We start from the raw sequence: 21,724 nt of genomic DNA, 5'->3' as shown, positions 1-21,724 counted from the left end.
TCCAGAGTCTAGTCACCAAAAAGTTTGGAATCTAAATGTTTCCTTTCCTATTGTGTTATTTTATGAAATTTAAAAGATAAGTATGGCAAACTTTTTAGGAAGTGGCATTTGTAATATTTTGCAACTCGAAAATTTTTTTGTTGTGATAAAATATACATAACATGAAATTTACCGTTTTACCATTTTTAACTGTACAGTTCAGTGGCATTAAGTATGTTCACATTGTTGTGCAACTGTCACCACCGTCCATCTCTAGAACTTTATCTTCCTAAATTGAAGCTCTGTCCCCATTAAACAATAACTCTGCATTTCTCCCTTACCCCAGCTCCTGGCAACCAGCATTCTACTTTCTGTCTATATTAATTTGTCTACTCTAGGTACTTCATACAAGTGCAGTCATACAGTATTTGTCCTTTTGTGTCTGGCTTATTTCACTTAGCATAATGTCTTCAAGGTTCATCCATGTTGTAGCACGTGTCAGAATTTCCTTCCTTTTTAAGGCTAATATCCCATTGTATATATGTAACACATTTTGCTTATCCATTCATCCATTGATGGACATTTGGGTTGTTTCCACCTTTTGGCTATTGTAAATAATGCTGCAATGAACATTGGTATACAAATATCTGTTTGAGACCCTGCTTTCAATTCTTTGGGGTATATATTTAGAGGCAGAATTGCTGGATCCTATGGTAATTGTATGTTTAATCTGTTTTTCTTTTTCTTTTTGTCTCCAAATCCCCCCAGTACATAGTTGTTTATTTTAGTTGTGGGTCTTTCTAGTTGTGGCATGTGGGATGCCGCCTCAGCATGGCCTGATGAGCAGTGCCATGTCCACACCTAGGATCCAAACCAGCGAAACCCTGGGCCGCCGAAGCGGAACGTGCAAGCTTAACCACTTGGCCACAGGGCTGGCCCCTCTGTTTAATTTTTTGAGGAACTGCCGTACTGTTTTACACTTCTACACAGAGGAATAGATGGAAAGAGGTATATGAAGAGATGGGCGCTGAAATAGAGGCATAGATGGAAAGAGGTATATGAAGAGATGGACACTCAAATAGTCATAGGTAACACTTCAGGTGATTTTACTTTTTGTCCTTATGCTTTTTTTAGATTACTGAAAATTTTTTTTAACTGTGATATATGTCATCATCCAATCCAAAAAAGAAGTTATTTTTATTGTGGGGAACATGCATATTTTGAAACAACTAAATGCGTGGTAAGATGCTTACAGATTCCTTTCCCCTTTGAGTTCTCCGGATCTTAGAGGGCTTCTGCATCAGCTGATAGCATGATGAGGTCAGCTTTGAAGCTTGCCCTGGGGTTGGAGGCAGACTTCAGCCTTCCTTTGCAGCAACTCAGTATTCAGACAAAAAGTGAGAGAGGCTGGAGACATAGGGCAAAGGAGCCAAGCTCAGTTCTAGCTCTGTAGAGTAGAATAATATTTAACATCGAGTGGACTTGAAATACAACTATCTGGTTCTAAAATGCCTCGGTAGGAGAGCTGCAATTTTCAGGCATGAACCTGAACGTTTCTGCAAGGGGCCCCGATGGCTCTGCCTTGTCTTTGCTGCTGGGCCCTTCCATCCTGTCTTCAGATCCAGTAGGTTCTCTGTTATGCTCACGGAAGGCTTTTACAAATCCTTCTGTCTTTCTCTAATAGTTCCTGCCTAGGTATAGACTGCCACAAGGCCTTTCTCTTCAGTGGGTTTTTTTCTCAGAGGGAAATCAGCTCACAAGATAGGTTAGAACCTAGAATAGCTGAGGGCCCCGACGTCTGTTGTGGGGCTTCTCTCTAGGGGTGTAGGGTTCTCTCCTCTACAGCAAGTAAGGGGATGCTGCATTATTGATTTGATTGAGGTTTGAGGAATGGATAATAAAGGATTTTATAACCATAAATTGTGGCATAAAATTTTTGATTCATGTAGCCAAGCCTTCACTTGGTCTTTCTATTTTCTGGGATAGTTAGATCCCAAAGCTGTTTAAAGGACTTGAAACAAAAATGTCAAGAAACTTGTCCCCATTCTCCTATTTATTTGCTCAATCTACAAACCCAGAGAGCACTTCCACCTTGGTGGAGAGCATAGCCAAATAATATTTAAGTACGTTTCCATTTCCTACTGTGCCCAGCTCGGCTTGCTTCTGCTTGTTCCCCATAAGGCTGTGACACTCTTAAAATCGTTCAGTGGCTCACAAGTACATTCTAGGAATCGCTGAGTTAGAATTATAATGCAATGTTTAAGGAAGACAGAAACAGTAATTAACACCTTCCAAGGATATCTAAAGTGAAAGACAAGCTGGAATTATTAGCTCACTTGGCTTATAAGAGTGAGGAAGTTGTTTTTATCTTTAAAAGCTGCAAACTGTAATCTTGAATGTAGATAGATCTGGCAGTTGCTTTCCCAGAATCTCCTCCAGGCAAGGTTCTTAAACGAAGGTGTGAATAGGGCATAATCAATGGCTCTCAAGCTTGATTATGCATGAGAATCACCTGGGGGCTTGTTAAATTGCTAAACCTCGCTGCTAGTTTCTGATTCAGGAAGTCTGTGTTGGGGCCTGAGAATCTGCATTTCTAACAAATTCCCCGGTGCTGCTACTGTGCTGGTTTGGCCATCGCACTGTGAAAACCACAAGAGTAGGGTTGCGGGGTTCTCAATGCTGGCTGCATATTGGAATTACCTGGGGATCCTTTGAAGAATACTGATGCCCTCCTCACCCCACAAATGAGGTACATCGGAATCTCCTCGGGGGGTGGAGCCCAGGCATCAGAGTTTTTAAAGAGCTCCTCAGGAGATTCTAATGTGCAGGGTTGGGTTGGAGAGTATGTTGCTCTGGAGGAACACCAAAGAGGAAGGCTTAGTTAGATGACCGATATCTTCCAGTGGAGGGAACTTTGAAATTGGCCTTTGAAGGCCAATCCACCACCATCATGTGCATAATAGAATAGTTTACAGCAAGGAGAGTCAAACACCTGATAATTGCCATCTCCCTCTCCTCCCTTCCTGAGCTCACAGTAGACATCACTGACTGGCTTTAATATGACTGATGCCATTGATCATCTCTATTATGCTTTCCTGCTGAGCCTAGTGCAGCTTCAGATCCTCCCCTACTGAGAGCTCTGGGAGGCCAGATATCAGAGACCCTCTCTGATTAGGTACTGATTTCCCAAAGAAACACTCAGAATGCCAGAAAGAAGAGAAAGAAGGGTGAAGGATGAAGGATGAAGAAAGCCAACTTTGGGGAAATAGAAAGCAACAAGGAGAAGAACCTCCCTTCCCCCAATTTCCTTAACTCTCGAAAGTATATTTTGATTTTTGCAGTTTGTAAGGCTTTGGAGCAATGATTCTCACACTTTGTGCACCCCCGAGAATTTCTGACTTGGTAGGCCTGAGGCAGGCCAAGAATTTGCATTTCTAACAAGTTCCCAGGTGACACTGGTGCTATTGCTTGGGGAGTTTGAGAGCCACTGCTTTGAGGTAGTCTTCAGGTATCAGAAAGGTCAAAGCAAGTGGATCTATCCAGATGTTTCTTGACCAGAATTCAAAGGTTAAGTATAGAATTTAGTTTATGTCAAATTAGATACAGATTGGTAAGAACATTCCAGAATGACGTATTGAGGGGTCTCTATTTTAAGCTGATAGAAGTTGAGACCCAGGTATTGTTGAGGTATGCAACAAAGAGTTAGACTGATTAAAATCCTATTGCTTCCAAGGTATGTGTATGGTAAATTATCAGTCACCCTGTAGATCCCACCTGTAAGACAGGAGTCACCACCAGTTTTTACCTTATGTTCTTGGGAGTGCTCTTACGAGGTTGCCATGAACTGAAGCGGGTTGTTTCCTTGCAGTAGCTGTTTTGATGATTTTACTGCGATCGGTTTTACCATAACATCAGTTTCTTAGCTAATCTTTCACTTGGGTCATTTTTGTTCCTGACTACTTGGTGGTGTTTTTAAAGTAAAGAAGGGTTTGGATGAGGGGGAGTTTAGCATCAAAATCTCCAACATCAAAACATTATATATCACAAACAATAATTACTAGTGTTTCTTTCTGGAGAGTGAGACTGGGAAGAATGGGAGGAGGTTGCTTTTTTTACCTTAAGCTTCATACTCTTCTTCACTGATGCAAAATTTCTTATCATATGGATTTATTACTTTTATAATAAATATTTAAATTTACCTGTGAGAATTAGGTGGCATCCCCATGTGACAGATGAGGCAACTAAGATCCAGAGGAGTAATTTGCTCGGGGTCAGACTGCTTGAAAAGGGACAGCAGATTGAGCAGATCTTTCATATGAGAGGCAGGAGAAACTCCAGGATGGCCATCTCTTTGTTAGACCTGCCTAGGAATGAGTGACTTTAAGATGCTGTGTTGTAGGGGAGATTTAATTATACTCCCTATGTAAGGCTTCCTGGTTGCAATAACAGAAAATGGGTTGGACTAACTTAAACGGGAAAGCAATTTATAGGGATGATGTTAGGTGCTTCGCAGAACTGATGGAAAAGCTGGAGAATGGGGCTTCAGAAGTGACCAAGACCCAAGGGAGGCTGGCAGCAGAGAACTCCAGGGCAGAGTCACTACTACCACTATGGAAAATCTGTGACTGTCCCATTCTTTGGGTCACTCCCTCCGGATTCATGAAGTCCCAGGCTGGAGTATCCAATGGGCTGAGACTGGGTCACATGTCCAACACCTGTTAATGAGTAGTGATTGGGAATATCTGATCCCTTTTCACATCTATAGGGTGATTTAGGACCCTCTCTTTCCCCAAGACTCACACAAAAGGGAAAATTCCCCCAAACAGTAAGAGAACCAAAAGGCTGTACATTCCCACATACACCCCCACAAAAACAGCAACAATGAAACCCCAGCAAATCTCCAACATCCTCAAGTAAACTCTTCCTTTATATTTCTAAGCTCATTCACCTGTTTGATCATCACAGCACCATTTTCTAATTGGGCAGTCTTTGTTTTTTACTGTTTGTTGGATATGTCGTTTGCAGATATTTTTCTCCCAGTCTGTAGCTTGTCTTTTCATCCTTTTAATAGGATCTTTTGCAGAGCAAAAGTTTTTAATTATGATGAAGTGCAATTTATCAGTTTTTCCTTTTATGAATCATGCTTTTGATTTCAAGTCAAAGAACTCTTTGCCTAGCCCAAGATTCCAAAGATTTTCTTCAGTTTATTCCTAAAAGTTTTATATTTTTGTGGTTTACATTTAAATCCATGACCCATTTCACGATAATTTTTGTATAAGTTGTGAGATGTAGGTTGACCTATGACTGTCTAATGGCTCCAGCACTATTTGCTGAAGAGGCTCTCTTTCCTCCATTGAACTGCTTTTGCAGCTTTGTCAGAAATCAGCTGGGTTTACTTCTGTGAATCTATTTCTGGTTTCTGTACTCTATTCCATTGATCTACATGTCTGTCCCTCCACCAGTAACATACAATCTTTATTTCTGTAGCTACATAGTAAGTCTTGGCATCAGATAGACTGATTCCACTCACTTCCTTCTTTTTCATAAGGTAGCTGTTCCAGTTACTTTGCCTTAACATACAAATTTTAGAATAATCTTGTTTATACCTACAAAAATCTTGGTTTTATTGGATAATGATGTAATTTTAGCTTCCAAATGTTACACTTTTTACAATGGGCTAGATGCTAAACATTATAGATTTTATAGATGGCTGAAGGGAAACAATTCACTTCATATTTAAATTTACAATTTATCTCTCATAAAAGAACTGCTTTTCATGAAAAATGACTTTTTAAATGTAACAAAATATTTTTTTAAAAACTTAAGAAACTTCTTAGGAGGTTCGAATATTATTAGAAATAAAATAGGCCTATTGACTTATAAATAGCTTAAAAGAAACCTTCTCTGAAATCGCACACTAAATGTAGCCATCGGTGTGCAAACTATAACGGTGTGTTAAAAACTATAAAATATTTTCAGGGGCTGGCCCGGTGGCACAGCTGTTAAGTGTGCACGTTCCGCTTCGGCAGCCCGGGGTTTGCCACTTCAGATCCCGGGTGCAGATATGGCACCAATTGGCAAGCCATGCTGTGGCAGGTGTCCCATGTATAAAGTAGAGGAAGATGGGCATGGATGTTAGCTCAGGGCCTGTCTTCCTCAGCAAAAAAAGAGGAGGATTGGCAGCAGATGTTAGCTCAGGGCTAATCTTCCTCAAAAAAAAAAAAGAAAGAAAGTAAAAAAAGAAAGACAAAAAAAAGATTTTCAGAAGAATAACTAGAGAAAATTAAACAAGAATAGATCTAGTAAAACTAACTAGATACTTGATAATTCAAATAAATGTATAAATCTTAAATTAATGGTACCAAAATTTAAAAGTGTGAGGATCCACAACATAATTATTTTCTTTAGGGCACATTTTTAACACCTTTTGTTAATACACATATATAAAGGCAACATCCTACTTGAGAACACAAATACTGTTTTCTCAGTACAGTTACGCTATAATTCAATAGGAGTTTTGGTGACTGCTAGGGTTCACCTTAAATCATGAATTACAGCTTACTCTGCAGTATTGCAAAATGGGTTTTACGTTACTTTTTCATAAATATAAAAACCATGCAGAAATCTTTGTCTTAGAAACAGCAGCTACCGGGGCCAGCCCCCTGGTTAAGTGGTTAAGTTCGTATGCTCTGCTTCAGCAGCCTGGGGTTTCACAGGTTCAGATCCTGGGCACAGACCTAGCACTGCTCATCAGCCCATTGCTGAGGCAGCATCCCATATGCCACAAATAGAAGGACCCACAACTAAAAAATACACATACAACTATGTGCTGGGGGGCTTTGGGGAGAAGAAGGAAAAATAAAATCTTAAAAAAAAAAAGAAAAAGAAAAACCAGCAGCTACAATAATCCATCTCCAAATATTCCAAAGTAGCCAACTTCTGAGGAATTTCTTTTCTTTTTTTAAATCTTTATTTTGTTTGTTTAGTTGGTTTTGTTTTGTTTTTTGTGGAAGATTAGCCCTGAGCTAATTGCTGGCAATCCTCCTCTTTTTGCTGAGGAAGACTGGCCCTGAGCTAACATCCATGCCCATCTTCCTCTACTTTATACGTGGGACGCCTGCCACAGCATGGCGTGCCAAACGGTGCCATGTCCGCACCCGAGATCCCAACCGGTGAACCCCTGGCTGCCGAAGCAGAACGTGCGCACTTAACCGCTATGCCACCGGGCAGGCCCCTCTGAGGAATTTCTTATGGTGTCTATAAAGTCAGCCATTATATTCTTTAGGCAGAATAAAAAGGTTATTTCATGACTGGTCAAGGATGACTTCTATAGTCAGTGACAAACATGCAGAGTAACTGACCAAAATGCCTTCTGTACAGGATCAATTCATTTATAATCTTAATCTATGTTAAGTTTTATGCTTAAGAAGTGCTATACTTTCCACCCATTACTACTGGCCATGCATATTCTGCAAAATCATCTATAAGAGCAGGCCATGTTCCTTCCTCATCGTAGATAGATATATCATCTGCAATCATATTTCTAAAATCTAGCAGAAGGTTCCAAGTTTCTTTTGAGATTGATCTAGTGTGATGCCCCAATAAAAATTTGTTCCAAAGCTCTAAAAATTTAATGCTTCCAGCTAGAACTGAGTTGCAGGGTTTCTAAATCTCAACCTTTTTGTACAGGGTTCTTAGCAAAGGTAAGGGTAAAATGATGGTAATCTTTTTTTTTTTTAATTGCAATAACATTGGATTATAACATTATATAGCTTTCAGGTGTACATCGCAATATATTTAAAATTCTGTGTAGATTACATCACGTTTCACGATCCAAAAACTAATTATAGTCCTTCACCACACATGTGAGCCTAATCAACCCTTTTGCCCTCCCCCCTCCTCCCTTGATGGTAATATTTGAAGTTTATTGTGTCCTTAAACCCTTGTTCTAATCTTTACAAAAGAGCTGAACTGTCACCCTAACCCTGTCATGCCATCTTCAAATTTCACTCCCCCACTTTTTGCTAAATTCACATTGAGTAGCTGCCCTGAAATTCCCCACTTGTGATGAAAGACTGATGCTAATAGGGTCTAGGTTTAAATCATCACAAAACAGTTGAACCCCATTAACTCCAATTTATTTTCACCTTGTGGGTCATTGTATTTGTCATACTGTGGTTCTAGCTTCTTCTAGTCTGCTGGATTTCTTGTATATTCTTTGTAGAATGAGTCTGGGTTTTGAAAGAAGTTGTCTGCTGGTTGTCACTCATTCTGTGTTAAACGATAGAATATGTAGCAGTTCTTTCACCAGCCTGGGTAAGTGCCATGACTGGAGGGCCTTGTTTTTCTAAGACAGTTTAAGTTTAAGTTTATGCTCACTTGGCACTTCTATGGGTCTGATGTTCCCTATCCACTGGCATCCTCCTCTCAGTGCCGGCTCTGCAGGTCCAGGCTACTAACCACTTGGTCTTAAACAGATGTCAGAAAACCACTATCCTTGCTGCCCCTCCACATGTAGTAGTTTTCTGATGGTCTCTCAATCTGGGTTATGCAGATAAGCATGTATTGTTCATAGTACTTTTCCACCAACAGGTGGCACTACTAATTCCGCTTATTTTAATAGCATCCCAGTAGTAAGCCTTGTGTGGCATTTAGAACATATCATTTACTCTCTTTGAGTTGAAACATAGCTGATTTTAATAGTACATAAGACAAAAACATCCAACATTTCTGATCAAGTCTTTAGCATATTGCCTTTCTCTTGGATCACTGCTCATAACTCCAGTCTCTTCCTTCATTCCTAGTGTAAGCACTTCGCTTTGTCTTCCAACAAAACAAGATGAATAAAAGTCATGAGAAAAACACAGAGGGAAAATATAAAGTGCATTTGTTGAGGTCTCTTACCTTGGGGGAAAAGATGACATTACTGTTGATTATCTGGGCTGGAGAGCGGAGCTCCATTTTGGACACATTTACTAAAAATCTATTGCAGACCTACCCCATACAGAGTACTGTTCTATGTATTCCCTTGATCCTACTCTCAAAGCTTACCCTCTGAGAGAAGACAGGTATGCTCATGAGATGTGAGATCTGTAATAATTTTCAAGGTACTGCACATGTATAGGATGGTGTTATCAAAAGAGTGAGAAGAGCAAAATACTATGAGAGTTTGGCGGAGGTAAAGAATCATTCATTCATTCATTCAATATTTATTAAACATCCCCTATGTCAGTGTTCTTGGCATAGAAAACACAAGGTTGATCCTGAAAGGTAAGATTTCTGCCTTCAGGGAAGGTCTCTCTGAGGAGGTGTCATTTGAGCTGATGCTTAAATATTGATATGAAGCCAGATATGTGAAGATTTAGAAGAGGAGCTTTCTAAGCAGAAGGACCATCTAGTGTTAAAGCCCCAAGGCAGGAAGTGGCTTGATATGTTTCAGGGAAGGAAGAAGGCCTGGGGGTCTGGAGGGTGCTGAGCAAGGAGAAGATGGCAGAAGAAGAGATCAGTAGAAACCACAGATCATGTGGGGATTTGTAGGACATGATAAGAAGCTGGATTTGTGACTTTTGGGAAGGTTTTATACAAGAGGTGGAACTTGAGTTGGGACTACTTGAAGAATGGGTCGGGTTTGGCTGGTGAGAGGGGAAAAGGAGGGTTATCCAGGTTGAGGGTTGTGGACGTGCTCATCCAGATGCTGCGATAACCCATCTACAGTGCCTGAGTTGCAGAGTGGTCAGGGTTGCTGCATCGTTGATGCTGCTGCTGCTGCTGCAGATGATGACGAAGACAGTGATGATAGTAATGATAGTTGCAAGTACTCAAGGAGCATTTTCTTTGTGCCAGGCACTGTGATAAGCACTTTACAATGGATCATCTCATTATTTATCACCTCTCCCCTACGAGATGGGTGCAATTATTATCCCCATTTCAGAGATGAGAACACAGAGGCACAGGGAAGCTAAGAAACTAGTGGCGTGAGTGGTTTGCTGAAGTGTGGCATGTTCATTTTCCTGTTCTCAAAATAAAGAACAAAATAAATGAACTAGAACTTGTTTTTCAAAAGCCAGAAAAGGGGCTGGCCCAGTGGCGCAGCAGTTACGTGCGCATGTTCCGCTTTGGCGGCCTGGGGTTCACCAGTTCTGATCCCGGGTACAGACACGGCACCACTTGGCAAGCCATGCTGTGGTAGGCATCCCACATATAAAGTAGAGGAAGATGGGCACAGATGTTAGCTCCAGGCCAGTCTTCCTCAGCAAAAAGAAAAAAGAGGAGGATTGGCAGCAGATGTTAGCTCAGGGCTAATCTTCCTCAAAAAAAGAAAAGAAAAGAAAAGAAAAGCCTGGAAAACAGAAGACCAATGTTTGCCTCCTTCCCTGGAAGAAAGTAGAGAGAGGCAAAGCTCATTCAGTGTGGATGACAAGGAACTGGGTGCTCCAGGTCTTCGGGTCAGGCTTTCTTTTATGTATAGCTAAACCTCCTGGTTCTATCAATCAGACCAGGGTTCTGTGAAGGAAAACCAGTGTTTGCTCTCTCGACTCTCAATCATTTGGGAAGCACAGCCTACTCAGAGGAGCAGCACTGCTGACAAGAGAAGCACTTGACTCCTTGAGACAGGTCAACTTGTACCAAAGTCTGCGCCTGTCACCGTTGGTCATTTGGGCACGTGATACTCTGACCTCAGTTTCTTCATGTGTAAGATGGGGATGATGGTACCTACCTCATGGGGGTATTGGGAGGATTAAATAGGATGATGTAAAATGCTTGGTGGTGACATCAGCGACAGCAATGGCTACCATTTACCTGTGCTTTCTCAGTGCAGAGTGCCTGGTAAGTAGGAAGTGCTTAATTAATAGAACAGTTTATACTTATTATTATTATTATTATCATTAGTTAGCTCATCTAGCCTCTTCTTTTGCTCAGTGGTTTCCATCCTATGGAAATCACCACTTTCCTTCTTTCTCCAGCCAGGCTTTAAGCACTTCACCCCTAGATGTTTCCCTATTTTCTATTCTCTCCTCATGCTGAACCTTAAGTCAATTCTGCTGTCTCTTGATGCCAAACTATTAATGCTCCTATACTAGTTTGCAAACATTTCCAATCCAAATGGTGCCAACGTTCTCTCAGGGGCCAGCCCTGTAGCTGAGTGGTTAAGTTCATGTGTTCCACTTCGGTGGCCCAGGGTTTTGCCAGTTTGGATCCTGGGCACAGACCTAGCACCACTCATCCAAGCCATGCTGAGGTGGCGTCCCACATAGCACAACTAGAAGGACCTACAAGGAGAATACACAGCTATGTAGTGAGGGGCTTTGGGGAGAAGAAGAAAAAAAGATTGGCAACACATGTTAGCTCAGGGCCAATCTTAAAAAAAAAAAATTTCCAATGCTCAAAATTTTAGCTTTTAGTTTAGAAATAAAAGGAAGTTTATCTAATTTATTCTTAAGTCTTGTGCTTTTCGAATATGATCTCAATATTACCGGGTGACCAGAGGGATGAAGGCCAAAACCACTGGGCCCTCCACAGAGTCGGAAGATGTTGTAATTTTGCGAAATGGAGGACATATGCGTTTTGAATGGGATTAAAAAACCTATTACTCACTTCCCTTTTCTTCCTGCAGAGAGTACTGAGAACATTAAGTAACAGTTTATGGTTGACTCAGCATCACTCACTGGAATGTTAGTCATTAGTGTGCTCTAAAAGTGGTGCCTTCAAGGATTGTTGAGATGGGTATGGCCAGCCTCCAGCAGCCATGTGCATGTGGGGCCTGGGGAAGCTGAGCCCAAGACTGACGGGAATAGTGCCACATTAAATGTGCATAGTTCCTTTGGGGTGATCTGATCATTGACTAAATATTTGGTGACACTGAGAAATTATTGTTCGTTGTTTTAGGTGTGATAATGTATTCTACTTATATTTTTTAAAAATAATTCTTATCTTTGAAAGATACATATTGAAATTTGAATTAATGAAATGATATGATGCTTGAGCTTTGTTTCAAAAAATAATCCAGTTCAGAATGAGGGGCATCAGTGAAGGATATAGTTGGAAACATGATTGATTTTAAACTGATAATTGTTAAAGCTGAGTGATATAAGGTTCCTTATATTCTTCTCTCTGTTTTTGTATAATTTTGAAATTTTATGTTATGAAAAAGATTTTTTAGGTGCACGGTCTGAGTGAGGGTTGAAAGGCCCATCTCTGAGTGGGAGTGGGTGAGCTGTAGTTCACAGACCTTTAGGCTCACTCAGAGATCCTAGGTGAGCTTTCCATGGTGTCTGGGAGAGTGACTTTGTGTCACACGTTGGTGAACACGTGGCCCATGGCCAATGAATATTGAATGAATAAATGAAAGCAAAGAGGGCCAAAGCCCTGATACTTTTCTTCTTGTCTTTGCAGCGGAGCCCAGGGGGAGTATGCTGGGCTGGCCACCATCCGAGCTTACTTAGACCGGAAAGGAGAGGGACACAGAACAGTGAGTATGAACAAGTGGTGCTTGCTCACCATGGGGTGGCAGGAGGTCCGGCTCTCAGGATCCCTTTTGTTGTGTGGGACACTCCCTCCAAGCCTTCTTGGAAGCAGCTGAGAGAACATATAATCCAAAAACAAATTTCTGTGAAAGGGCCATAACGATCCTTGCCTCCAAGACATCTCACTGAACTATTTTGAGGGAAAACATTCAGAGATAAAAGGCTTTTGCTCAAACCTGGTATGTAAAAGTCAGCCAGTTGGCTGTGGAACTGCTCTCCCGAGGGAGCAAAGGGAGGAAGGGGCAGGAATGTTGCCTTTCCAAGCCTCTTCTTCTTGGCTCAGCCCGGGCCCCAGGCCTGGTCAAAGGGCAGCGACCAAGCTGTAATTCCTATGTGACTCCTACTGTGCCTAAGCACAGTTCTGGTCATATGTGTGCTCAAAAAATATTTATTGAATAAATAAATTCCCTGTTAAATGATTGTCAGCTCTAAGCAACAAAAGAAGACATGGAGCAGAGTTCACTGTTCTGCTTCATTGTTTGCTTTGGGTATGAAGGTCTTGTCTCCAGGGTCCAAACTGCACTTGGGGACCCTTGTGGGGACCAGCAGATGCTAATGGGCTCGACAATGCTCCACTAATCCCTAGAGGCAGTGCCTGTAGCAGTTGAGCTGACATGGGTTTCAAATTATGGCTGAAGGAGGTCTCTGCTCCTGGGGCCTTCATTTTGGTGATGACCTGCACTAAGCTAGAACTTCCACTGAGCGGGGGAGGTGGGGTCCTTAGAGGGAGCAGTAGGTGCATGTCAGGAGCAGGACAAAGTGTCTGCCCATCCCAGGAGAGTTAGAGGAAAGTATGCCAGGGTGGTTCTGGCTGCCCAAGTAAGTAGGGTGTGGGAAGTGGTGGCCCAAACGTATTCCACTCCCGGTTTTATTAACACTGGAAGATTGTTTATGGCTAGTTGCCTGGATTTTGCAATGAAGAATCTAAAAACTGTTTCATTTCCCTTTCAAAAAAGGGGGAAAAAAAGAACATTTTCTCCTACCTTACCTTGCTTACCTGATTCCACAGGTGTGTTTTTCCAGGCGTTTGTCCTCGTTGGGGAATAAAATTGATTTTCAGAGACCTTTGAAAAATAGGGCATTCATCACTTGAATAAATTGTTGAATACTGGCCACATAAAAGGCTCTGTGTGTGCCTGTCCAGAAAGAAGTCGAGCGATAAATCAGACAAACACAGTCCCTGACATTCCGACTTGGTTTTTTTCACTTGGGTATTCTCGTGGTTTTGAATTCTTTAACTTTCTTTTTTCTTTTTTTTTAAGATTTTATTTTCCCTTTTTCTCCCCAAAGCCTCCTGGTACATAGTTGTGTATTTTTAGTTGTGGGTCCTTCTAGTTGTGGCATGTGGGATGCCACCTCAGCGTGGCTTGATGAGCGGTGCCATGTCCACACCCAGGATCCAAACTGGCGAAACCCTGGGCCACCGAAGCCGAGTGTGCAAACTTAACCACTTGGCCACGGGGCTGGCCTGAATTCTTTAACTTCCTAAGGAAGGGTTAGGTTAGACTATAATTGTTCTTTGGAACTCGGAGTCTCAGCACTGTCATAGAATCAGAAAGGAAATGTTGAAGCTCCGGTTGTCCAGTGAAAGGACACCGGATGACTGTTTTTCCTCTGTGGCTTCCATGTACTGAGGTAGCCACTGAAACTCCTCATCATCCTGCTCTTTAGCCACGAGGTGTCTGGGGATCCTGGGAAGGGGGCCGATCATCCTGTGTAACATCTCCAGGTTGCTCCCCTATCCCACCTCTACTCCCGCCCCTGCTTTTTGGAGCGGCCTCCGGATCCACGTGTGGTGCTTATGGAAGGCCGGTGACAAACTAATGACAAAGGGCCAGCTGTGGTGCTTCTCACTCTGTGATGCTTCCCACTTCTCATTGTTTTCCATTTCTCCAGTCTGACACCAGGAAGTATCTGTGAATGTCTAGGAATTGGGGACCAAACCAGAAAGGTCAAGGAGAAAGGATGAGAGACCCTTAGACTGCGCCTGGGCAGAGTTCTTCTGTGACTCACGGATTCTTTCCGGCTCCTTTTCCGTCTCTGTGTTTTCCAGTCCCCCGTTCTCTCTCTTGCACCTTGCATGCAGTGTTTCTTCTGGCACCATTGTCCACAGTCCTATTGCTGAGTGCCCTGAGAGGCTATTCCCTCTCTGAAGGATGGAGAGGAGCTGGATGCGGCATTTTGGGGAGGGGTGAGGGAGGGAGAGGCAGGGAAGGCCACCCAGTCACTGAGCTTGTAGAAAGACAGAACTCTTAAGTTTGGAAATGTTGGTGTCCTTTCTAGATTAAAGATTTTAATTAAAGCTGACTTTTTTAGGTAGAGAAGAAAATGACTTATTCAAATAATCAGGGAGGATTTTTCCACATCAGAGAAGTCTGACAGCTGCTCCTGCACAATAGACTCTAATGGAATCCAGTAAAATATATCCTTCTTTTTTGAAAAGGAGTGTGAGGAAATCACGTGCTACAGAACCACCCGGGTTCCTGATGGTTCTCTTGCCTCAAGCTGTTTTTGGAAGTTATTTTCACATTTGCTCTTAGGTTAAATTTCAGAGATTCCTAAAATGCAACAGTTAAGTTCTTGATTTACCAGTTTAATTTAGGAGAATACAAATTTATTTAACAAACACTTATATAGCAATTACCGTGTACCAGGCACTGTCCTAAACACTTTATAATTAATATCTCAATTTGCTAGTCAAATATTAATTCAGGTTTGCTGATTAGAAACTGAGTTTCCTATACAAAAGAAAAAGATTGACTAAAAAAAAATCCCTCAAAACCTGTGTGGGCGTATTTTTCTCTTCCCAACTGCCTGAGGCAAGGTAGTGGCCTTTGGTTGTTGAATTTTAGTAGCAATAACAAATTGATCTCCCTTGCAAAAAAGTGCTCCTCCTTAATCCTTCACTCCTTCAAGGATGAGCTGTGTTGGGTCTATGCCAGGCACATTGGGGAATTAGAAAAACACAGCGTTGGGGCTGGCCCGGTTGCCCAGTGGTTAGGTTCGCGCACTCCGCTGCAGGCAGCGCAGTGTTTCGTTGGTTCGGGTCCTGGGCGCAGACGTGGCACTGCTCATCGGGCCACGCTGGGGCGGCATCCCACATGCCACAGCTAGAAGGACCCAGATCGAAGAATACACAACTATGTACCGGGCGCTTTGGGGAGAAAAAGGAAAAAAATAAAATCTTTAAAAAAAAAAAAATAAGAAAAACACAGTGTCCACCTAAATGGGTGCAAATGCACCAAAGATTAGTTTTAGATAAACTAAAGCATCAAATCTAGGTCCTGCTATTTCCATGTCCCTTGTAACACCACAATTTTATTTTTTGTTTTTTTATTTTTATTTTTTTGAGGAAGATTAGTCCTGAGCTAACATCTGCTGCCAATCCTCCTCTTTTTGCTGAGGAAGCCTGGCCCTGAGCTAACATCCGTGCCCATCTTCCTCTACTTTATATGTGGGACACCTACCACAGCATGGCGTGCCAAGCAGTGCAATGTCCACACCCGGGATCTGAACCAGCGAACCCCGGGCCGCCGAGAAGTGGAAGCTGCGAACTTAACCTCTGTGCCACCAGGCTGGCCCCTCTAACACCACAATTTTAAAATGAGGAAAAATTAACACTAAAAAAATATTAGTTTCCTAAATCCACATAGAAAACAAGAAATGTCTAACAGCAATATATAAATGAATCATTGACAAAACCATTGAGACTTTTTTTCTTTACGCTGCTCCTTGTATCAGGATGTGTATTAGTTTCCTGTGGCTGCTGTAACAAATTACTACAAACTTAGTGGCTTAAAACTACACAAATTTATCTCCTTACAGTTTAGAGGCCAGAAGTCTGCAATTGGTTTCACTTGGCTAAAGTCAAGATGTTGGCAGGGCTGGTTCCTTCCGGAGGATCCAGGAGAGAATCTGTTTCTTTGTCTTTCCTAGTTTCTGGAGGTGTCCTGCATTCCTTGGCTCATGGCCCTTTCCTGCCATCATTCCAACCTCTTCTTCAGTCTCCTACTTCCTCTGTAGTCAAATCTCCCTCTGCCTGATGAGAACACTTGTGAATACATTTAGGGCCCAACCTAGAATCCAGATTTCAAGAGCCTTAATTTCTCGTCTTAAGATCCTTAACTTAATCACACCAGCAAGGTAGCATTTGTCATATAAGGTAACATTCATAAATTCTGGGGATTAGGACATGAACATCTTCAGGGGCCCATTATTCAGGATGGCTGAAATTTTTAGCTTGAATGTTTTTGTTTCAGTAGAACTCCCCTGGTATGAATTCTTAACAAATATTTTATCTTCATTTTAATATTTGCCTTTCCCTTCCTCAATCAATGTTCTGCCCAGAAGGAATCCTTTTATCCAAAGATCCTTTGGTAGAATAAAAATACCTATGAGAAAGGACCAGTGACTCCAGCTTTGGTCCTGAGAGATTAAAGGAAAAAATTTAATATAAAAGGGAAGCATTTAAACAAGAAAAAGGATTTGAGGTCAACACAGCATAATCAGCATGAGACCAGGAGCCTCAAAAGAGGCACAAACTTTCAGTCAGCAGAAGAGCGACAGAGTAATTTCATGTTTGCCTCTGGTTGCGTTTCTCTTTTTGTACACGTGTATTTTTCTTAAGTAGACGACTTCGCTGTTTTGAGGAAACAGCTGTAAGCTAAATTTTCACTTCACAAGCCCGTTTTTGTAATGCCCATCCATTTCTCTTCAAAGAGTTGCAATATTGTTTCTGGGATTTAAAAAAAATAGGAGAGCTATTTTCTTTCAGGGTGATCATTGCTTCTCCTTGTTGCTTTCTGTTGGGAGAAACTCTGTGATACACTTTTCTGTAGTGGGATATCATCAGATTTACCAGAGCATGAGGGTTTGCCTGTGTTCACATGACCTTTGGGAGAAAATGAAAATGATTTGAATCTGGGAATTCTAACACTGCACCCATCATCCACCTTCCATAAGGACTGAACACATGTTTAAGCTGTAGCTAGGCTCTAGTTCCTGAATCACTTTCCCTTGATCTCTTCCATTTGAAGCGCCGGCCCCTTATTCTGAATTCCTATGGCACCTATGGGCTCTAGACCTTCATTTATACGTATGCCAGCGTCGTTAGTGAGCAAGTCGTGTGAGCACAGGGCAGGGGTTGATGGATTTTCATGCTTAGTTTATGATTCTCTTGGCAACTAACAATTTGTTGCACAGAATAAGCATCCAATAAATGATGACAGGATTGGTGTTTCAGCAATGGGAGGCCTTGGAATTATGTCGACCGTTATCATCTCTCCTGCATCTCAGCAGAGCCAAGCAGGGCACTGAAGCTATGCTGTGGGCATTTGGGTCCTAGAGTTTAACTTCCCATCTTGTGTTAGATGCTTCCTATGTATTATAACTGAGACAAGGTTAGACTAAGCCCAAGCCTGTTTTTGGTGTGCTGGGATAAGGGAGGAGAGTATTAATATTCTGAAAGTGTTTAGGGAACAATATTTGGGGATTCAAATGGAAGCTTCTCTTTTGGACATTGTTTTGAAATACGGTAATAATGAAATTGTAGCAGATTTTGAGGCTCTAGTGCTCAGCTTAAGTAAAGCATGTGGTGCCTATTTAATTTATGCTCCAAGCATACTGTAGGACCTTTCTGTCATTATGAATAGCCTGGTGATTATTTTTTCTCCTTCCTTCCTTTCTTTCATTCCATTCCTAAGGTTTGCCTCATTCCGAAATCAGCACATGGGACTAATCCCGCAAGTGCCCACATGGCAGGCATGAAGATTCAGCCTGTGGAGGTGGATAAATATGGGAATATCGACGCAGCTCACCTCAAGGCCATGGTACCCGTCTTCCACTTACCAGAGAGGAGACGTGTGGGTTGGGAAGAAGCGGTGGGGAGCAGGGACTGGGTGGTTTGTATCAACGTTACCTTCTTTTGCATTCCAATCAAAAGACTGCAGTTCCTCCTTTGAATGGGTCTGGGAAAAGGACGTAAAATCAGAAAACCTAACTGTTCTCTATAAGAAAAATAAAAAGCAACAGACACATTTTTGGTTCTGAATAAAGCTGACCATCTTCTACTTTACCTCTTCCTTCACCAACAGGGAGAAATCCTTTAAACTGAAATCTCATCCTCTGATTTGTACATGTGTAAGAAACAGAATGAATTATTCATGATGGTAGTAAGGGTACTCCTTGCAGGACCTGCCTGCCTCCTTCTGCCCAACCTTCCTCTCCTTCCCCCATTAATAATCAAACTGGCAGTCACAGTTATTCTCTGTCTTGTGTTGGGAATTAAAACATAAATGTAGATTTTACAAATGACTGTGACTGTCCCAGCCATTACCTGCTGAATTTCAGGCAGCATTCCACTCTCCTTCCTGAAACACCAACCCCCACTCCCAACCTCCCAACCTCCAGGAAGAAGTTGCCTAGCAACCGTATCTGCTTTCCACTGGTGGACTGGAGGCTGCGTCTTAAGAGGGAAGGAAATCAGTTGAATAGTAATGTGATTTTGTCGGGGTTATTAGGCATGAAGACTGAGAACTTCGTGTAACCGCCTTCAAAGGGAAGCCAAAAACACACAATGCTGCTCATCTCTCCCATCCACCCCCATCTTTCCATCGCTCCACAAAGTTTTTACCAACAAACATTCTGGGCCAGTAGTTGTAATTATTAAGTCCCTCCAGTATAGGATATGACCTTTTTAAAAAATTTTTTCATTTCCACATGAGCCTCTTCGCTCTGACTTGCTGGCAAAAAAAACCCAGGAATGTGCCTTTATATATGCTTGCCTTCTGTCAAAAGGAAAAACAAGGGAGACTTTTTTATCAGAGCAGGAACACTTCTGGGAATTCTAATTTCAACAGAATGAGACAGAAAGGGCTAAGGGTGGATATGGTAAGATTATTGGAGAGAGGTTAATTGTGAAAATAGACATGCTGGAACCAAAAAAGTCTGAAATAATTACTGAGATAACTTGAATCAAAGGAAAATCACCTGTGAGAGATGAGCCCAAAATATCCAAAAATCTTTCAAACCGTCTTTTTGGTCTTGACCATGGAGACCTAGCCTGAAGGGATCTTGTTATTTTTTGGAATGACTTATGGAGGGAGTAATGGCTATGAATCTTTTATTGTTGTCATCATCCTTTGAGATAATTCTAGAAATGAAAAGATCAAGACTTCATCTTTCTTAATTCTTTAAAATAAAAGCAAGGGTTTGGCCAAGAAAGAAACATCTCCTCTGCCTCTTCTATCCCACAGGTGGATAAACACAAGGAGAACCTGGCAGCAATCATGATTACATACCCATCCACCAATGGAGTGTTTGAAGAGAACATCAGCGACGTGTGTGACCTGATCCACCAACATGGAGGACAGGTCTACCTGGACGGGGCAAATATGAACGCTCAGGTGGGCGATGTGAGCGGGGCTCCCTGAGAAAACGGTTAAGTCAAAACAACTTTTATTTTCTTTGCCTTCTTGACAGTTGTCTTAAAACATGGCACTGAATTCAGAACTGAGGCTGACTTTCTTTATTGCCGATTCCAAACAAAGTATGCCAATTTCACTGACAATACAGATCCTAGAGAAGGTGATGGGGATGCTGGGGAGGAGGTAAGAAGGTTGAAAGGAAGTAGGGAATGAGTGAATGTCCTTAGCTTGTAAGGAGGCGTGATTCCTCTGGCGGTGCTACAGACAAGAAGGTCACCTGACTCCCTTCCTGAGCTAATTCAGACCCAACTTTTGGCCACTGGTGGATGTTGATCTCCCATGGCCTGGACAAGCCATTAACCTGGCTTCAGCTTCATCGATATAAAACAACTGAATGTTCTGTCCCTGAAGGGCCAATCCTGACTGCTGGTGGGGGGTGTTCTGTGTAGCGTGCACTTCTGAGGAGATGCTCCCAGGAGGCTTTGGAGGAGAGGAGTGTCTCAGAGTTTTCTCAACTTCTTAGTCATTGTTTGTTCTTTTGTTTTTGTTTTTTTTTTTTTTTTAACATTTCAGACTCTGCTTTTCTTTGCTTCCGTCTGATTACCTTTGTAAGTGTAGTCCAGAGATTGTCTATTGCTTCAATAGCATAAGTACATTCTTTGTCTGTGGCCACATTCGAAATTAGCCCTAATGCCAAACTGGCAGGAATGCCCATTGCATGTTGTGGCTGGTATCAGGATGCTCTCAGGAAAACTGTCAACCTCCCTTCCTCTCCCTCGGCTCAGCATCCTCTTGGGCAGCCCTCTGGCCCCTTGCATCCATGTGCCTAAAGGGGCCCTTGGGTAAAGCACGTGCTACCTAAAGCCGACAGTGCAGAGGGAGGTAGAACTGCTGGGTGAAAGTTGCCTGTTTCAATAGCAAGAAGGTACTATCCTTTCTTGTACTGGGGGTACTTCCTCGCCTCCTTCTTGGGGTGGATAATTAGGAATTAGCTATGTATTCAAATGTATATTTTAAAATCTGGGGGCCGGCCCTTTGGCCGAGTGGTTAAGTTCACACACTCTGCTTTGGCAGCCCAGGGTGTTGCCGGTTCGAATCCTGGGCGAGGGCATGGCACCATGCTGAGGCAGTGTCCCACGTGCCACAGCTGGAAGGACCCACAACTAAAATATACAACTATGTACCAGGGGTCTTTGGAGAGAAAAAGGAAAAAATAAAATCTTTAAAATCTAAATTAGGCTAAATGGTCAGTTGCTGTCTCCATAGAAACCACAAGCCACACTGCCTATGGCATGCCAGGTTTTGAGCCACTGCTGGGGATGTTTCTGTGAACAGCTCTGCCCGCCTTTCCTCTGAGGGAAGAGGCTGCAGCAAACAGCATGGCTGCCTCTCCAGGGCGCCCTTTCAAGCTCTTGACTTTCGCTTTTGGCTCTTTCCCTTTGTGGTAGGTGGGAATCTGCCGTCCTGGAGACTTTGGGTCTGATGTCTCACACCTAAATCTTCACAAGACGTTCTGCATCCCCCACGGCGGAGGCGGCCCTGGCATGGGGCCCATCGGAGTGTGAGTTCTGGGCTGCTGGTCTCAGGATGGCTTTGGAGACTGAGCATGAAAGAATGGCCCCAAACTCACTATTCTTCCCATGGAGGTCTTCAAGTGTCAAGGACACCTTCATATGTGCTGTGCCTGTAGGGGCTGGGGGAGGAGCAGTGAAAGGGGTGCTTTGAGGGTATGTCCAAAGAGGAGTATAATTACATTTTATTATCCACAGTGCTTGATTGGCCACACTAAGCTCCCAG

The 21,724-nt window shown here is 42.4% G+C and overlaps 1 protein-coding gene across 2 annotated transcripts in view; it reads left to right on the top strand.

Annotated features, from left to right (window-relative positions):
• Nucleotides 1-21,724, top strand: part of GLDC (glycine decarboxylase) — a 121,001-nt gene that overhangs the window by 83,600 nt on the left and 15,677 nt on the right. For both annotated transcript variants that reach the window (XM_070496069.1, XM_014851125.3), the window contains exons 16-19: nt 12,373-12,448; nt 18,206-18,331; nt 19,757-19,906; nt 21,376-21,488. In XM_070496069.1, the coding sequence (XP_070352170.1) occupies nt 12,373-12,448; nt 18,206-18,331; nt 19,757-19,906; nt 21,376-21,488 (465 nt within the window). The remainder of the gene's footprint in view (nt 1-12,372; nt 12,449-18,205; nt 18,332-19,756; nt 19,907-21,375; nt 21,489-21,724) is intronic.

This window comes from Equus asinus, chromosome 23 (genome assembly GCF_041296235.1).
Source record: "Equus asinus isolate D_3611 breed Donkey chromosome 23, EquAss-T2T_v2, whole genome shotgun sequence".
NCBI lineage: Eukaryota > Metazoa > Chordata > Mammalia > Perissodactyla > Equidae > Equus > Equus asinus.
The sequence above is the reverse complement of the archived record's forward strand: the minus strand, read 5'-3'. Positions and strand labels throughout refer to the sequence as shown.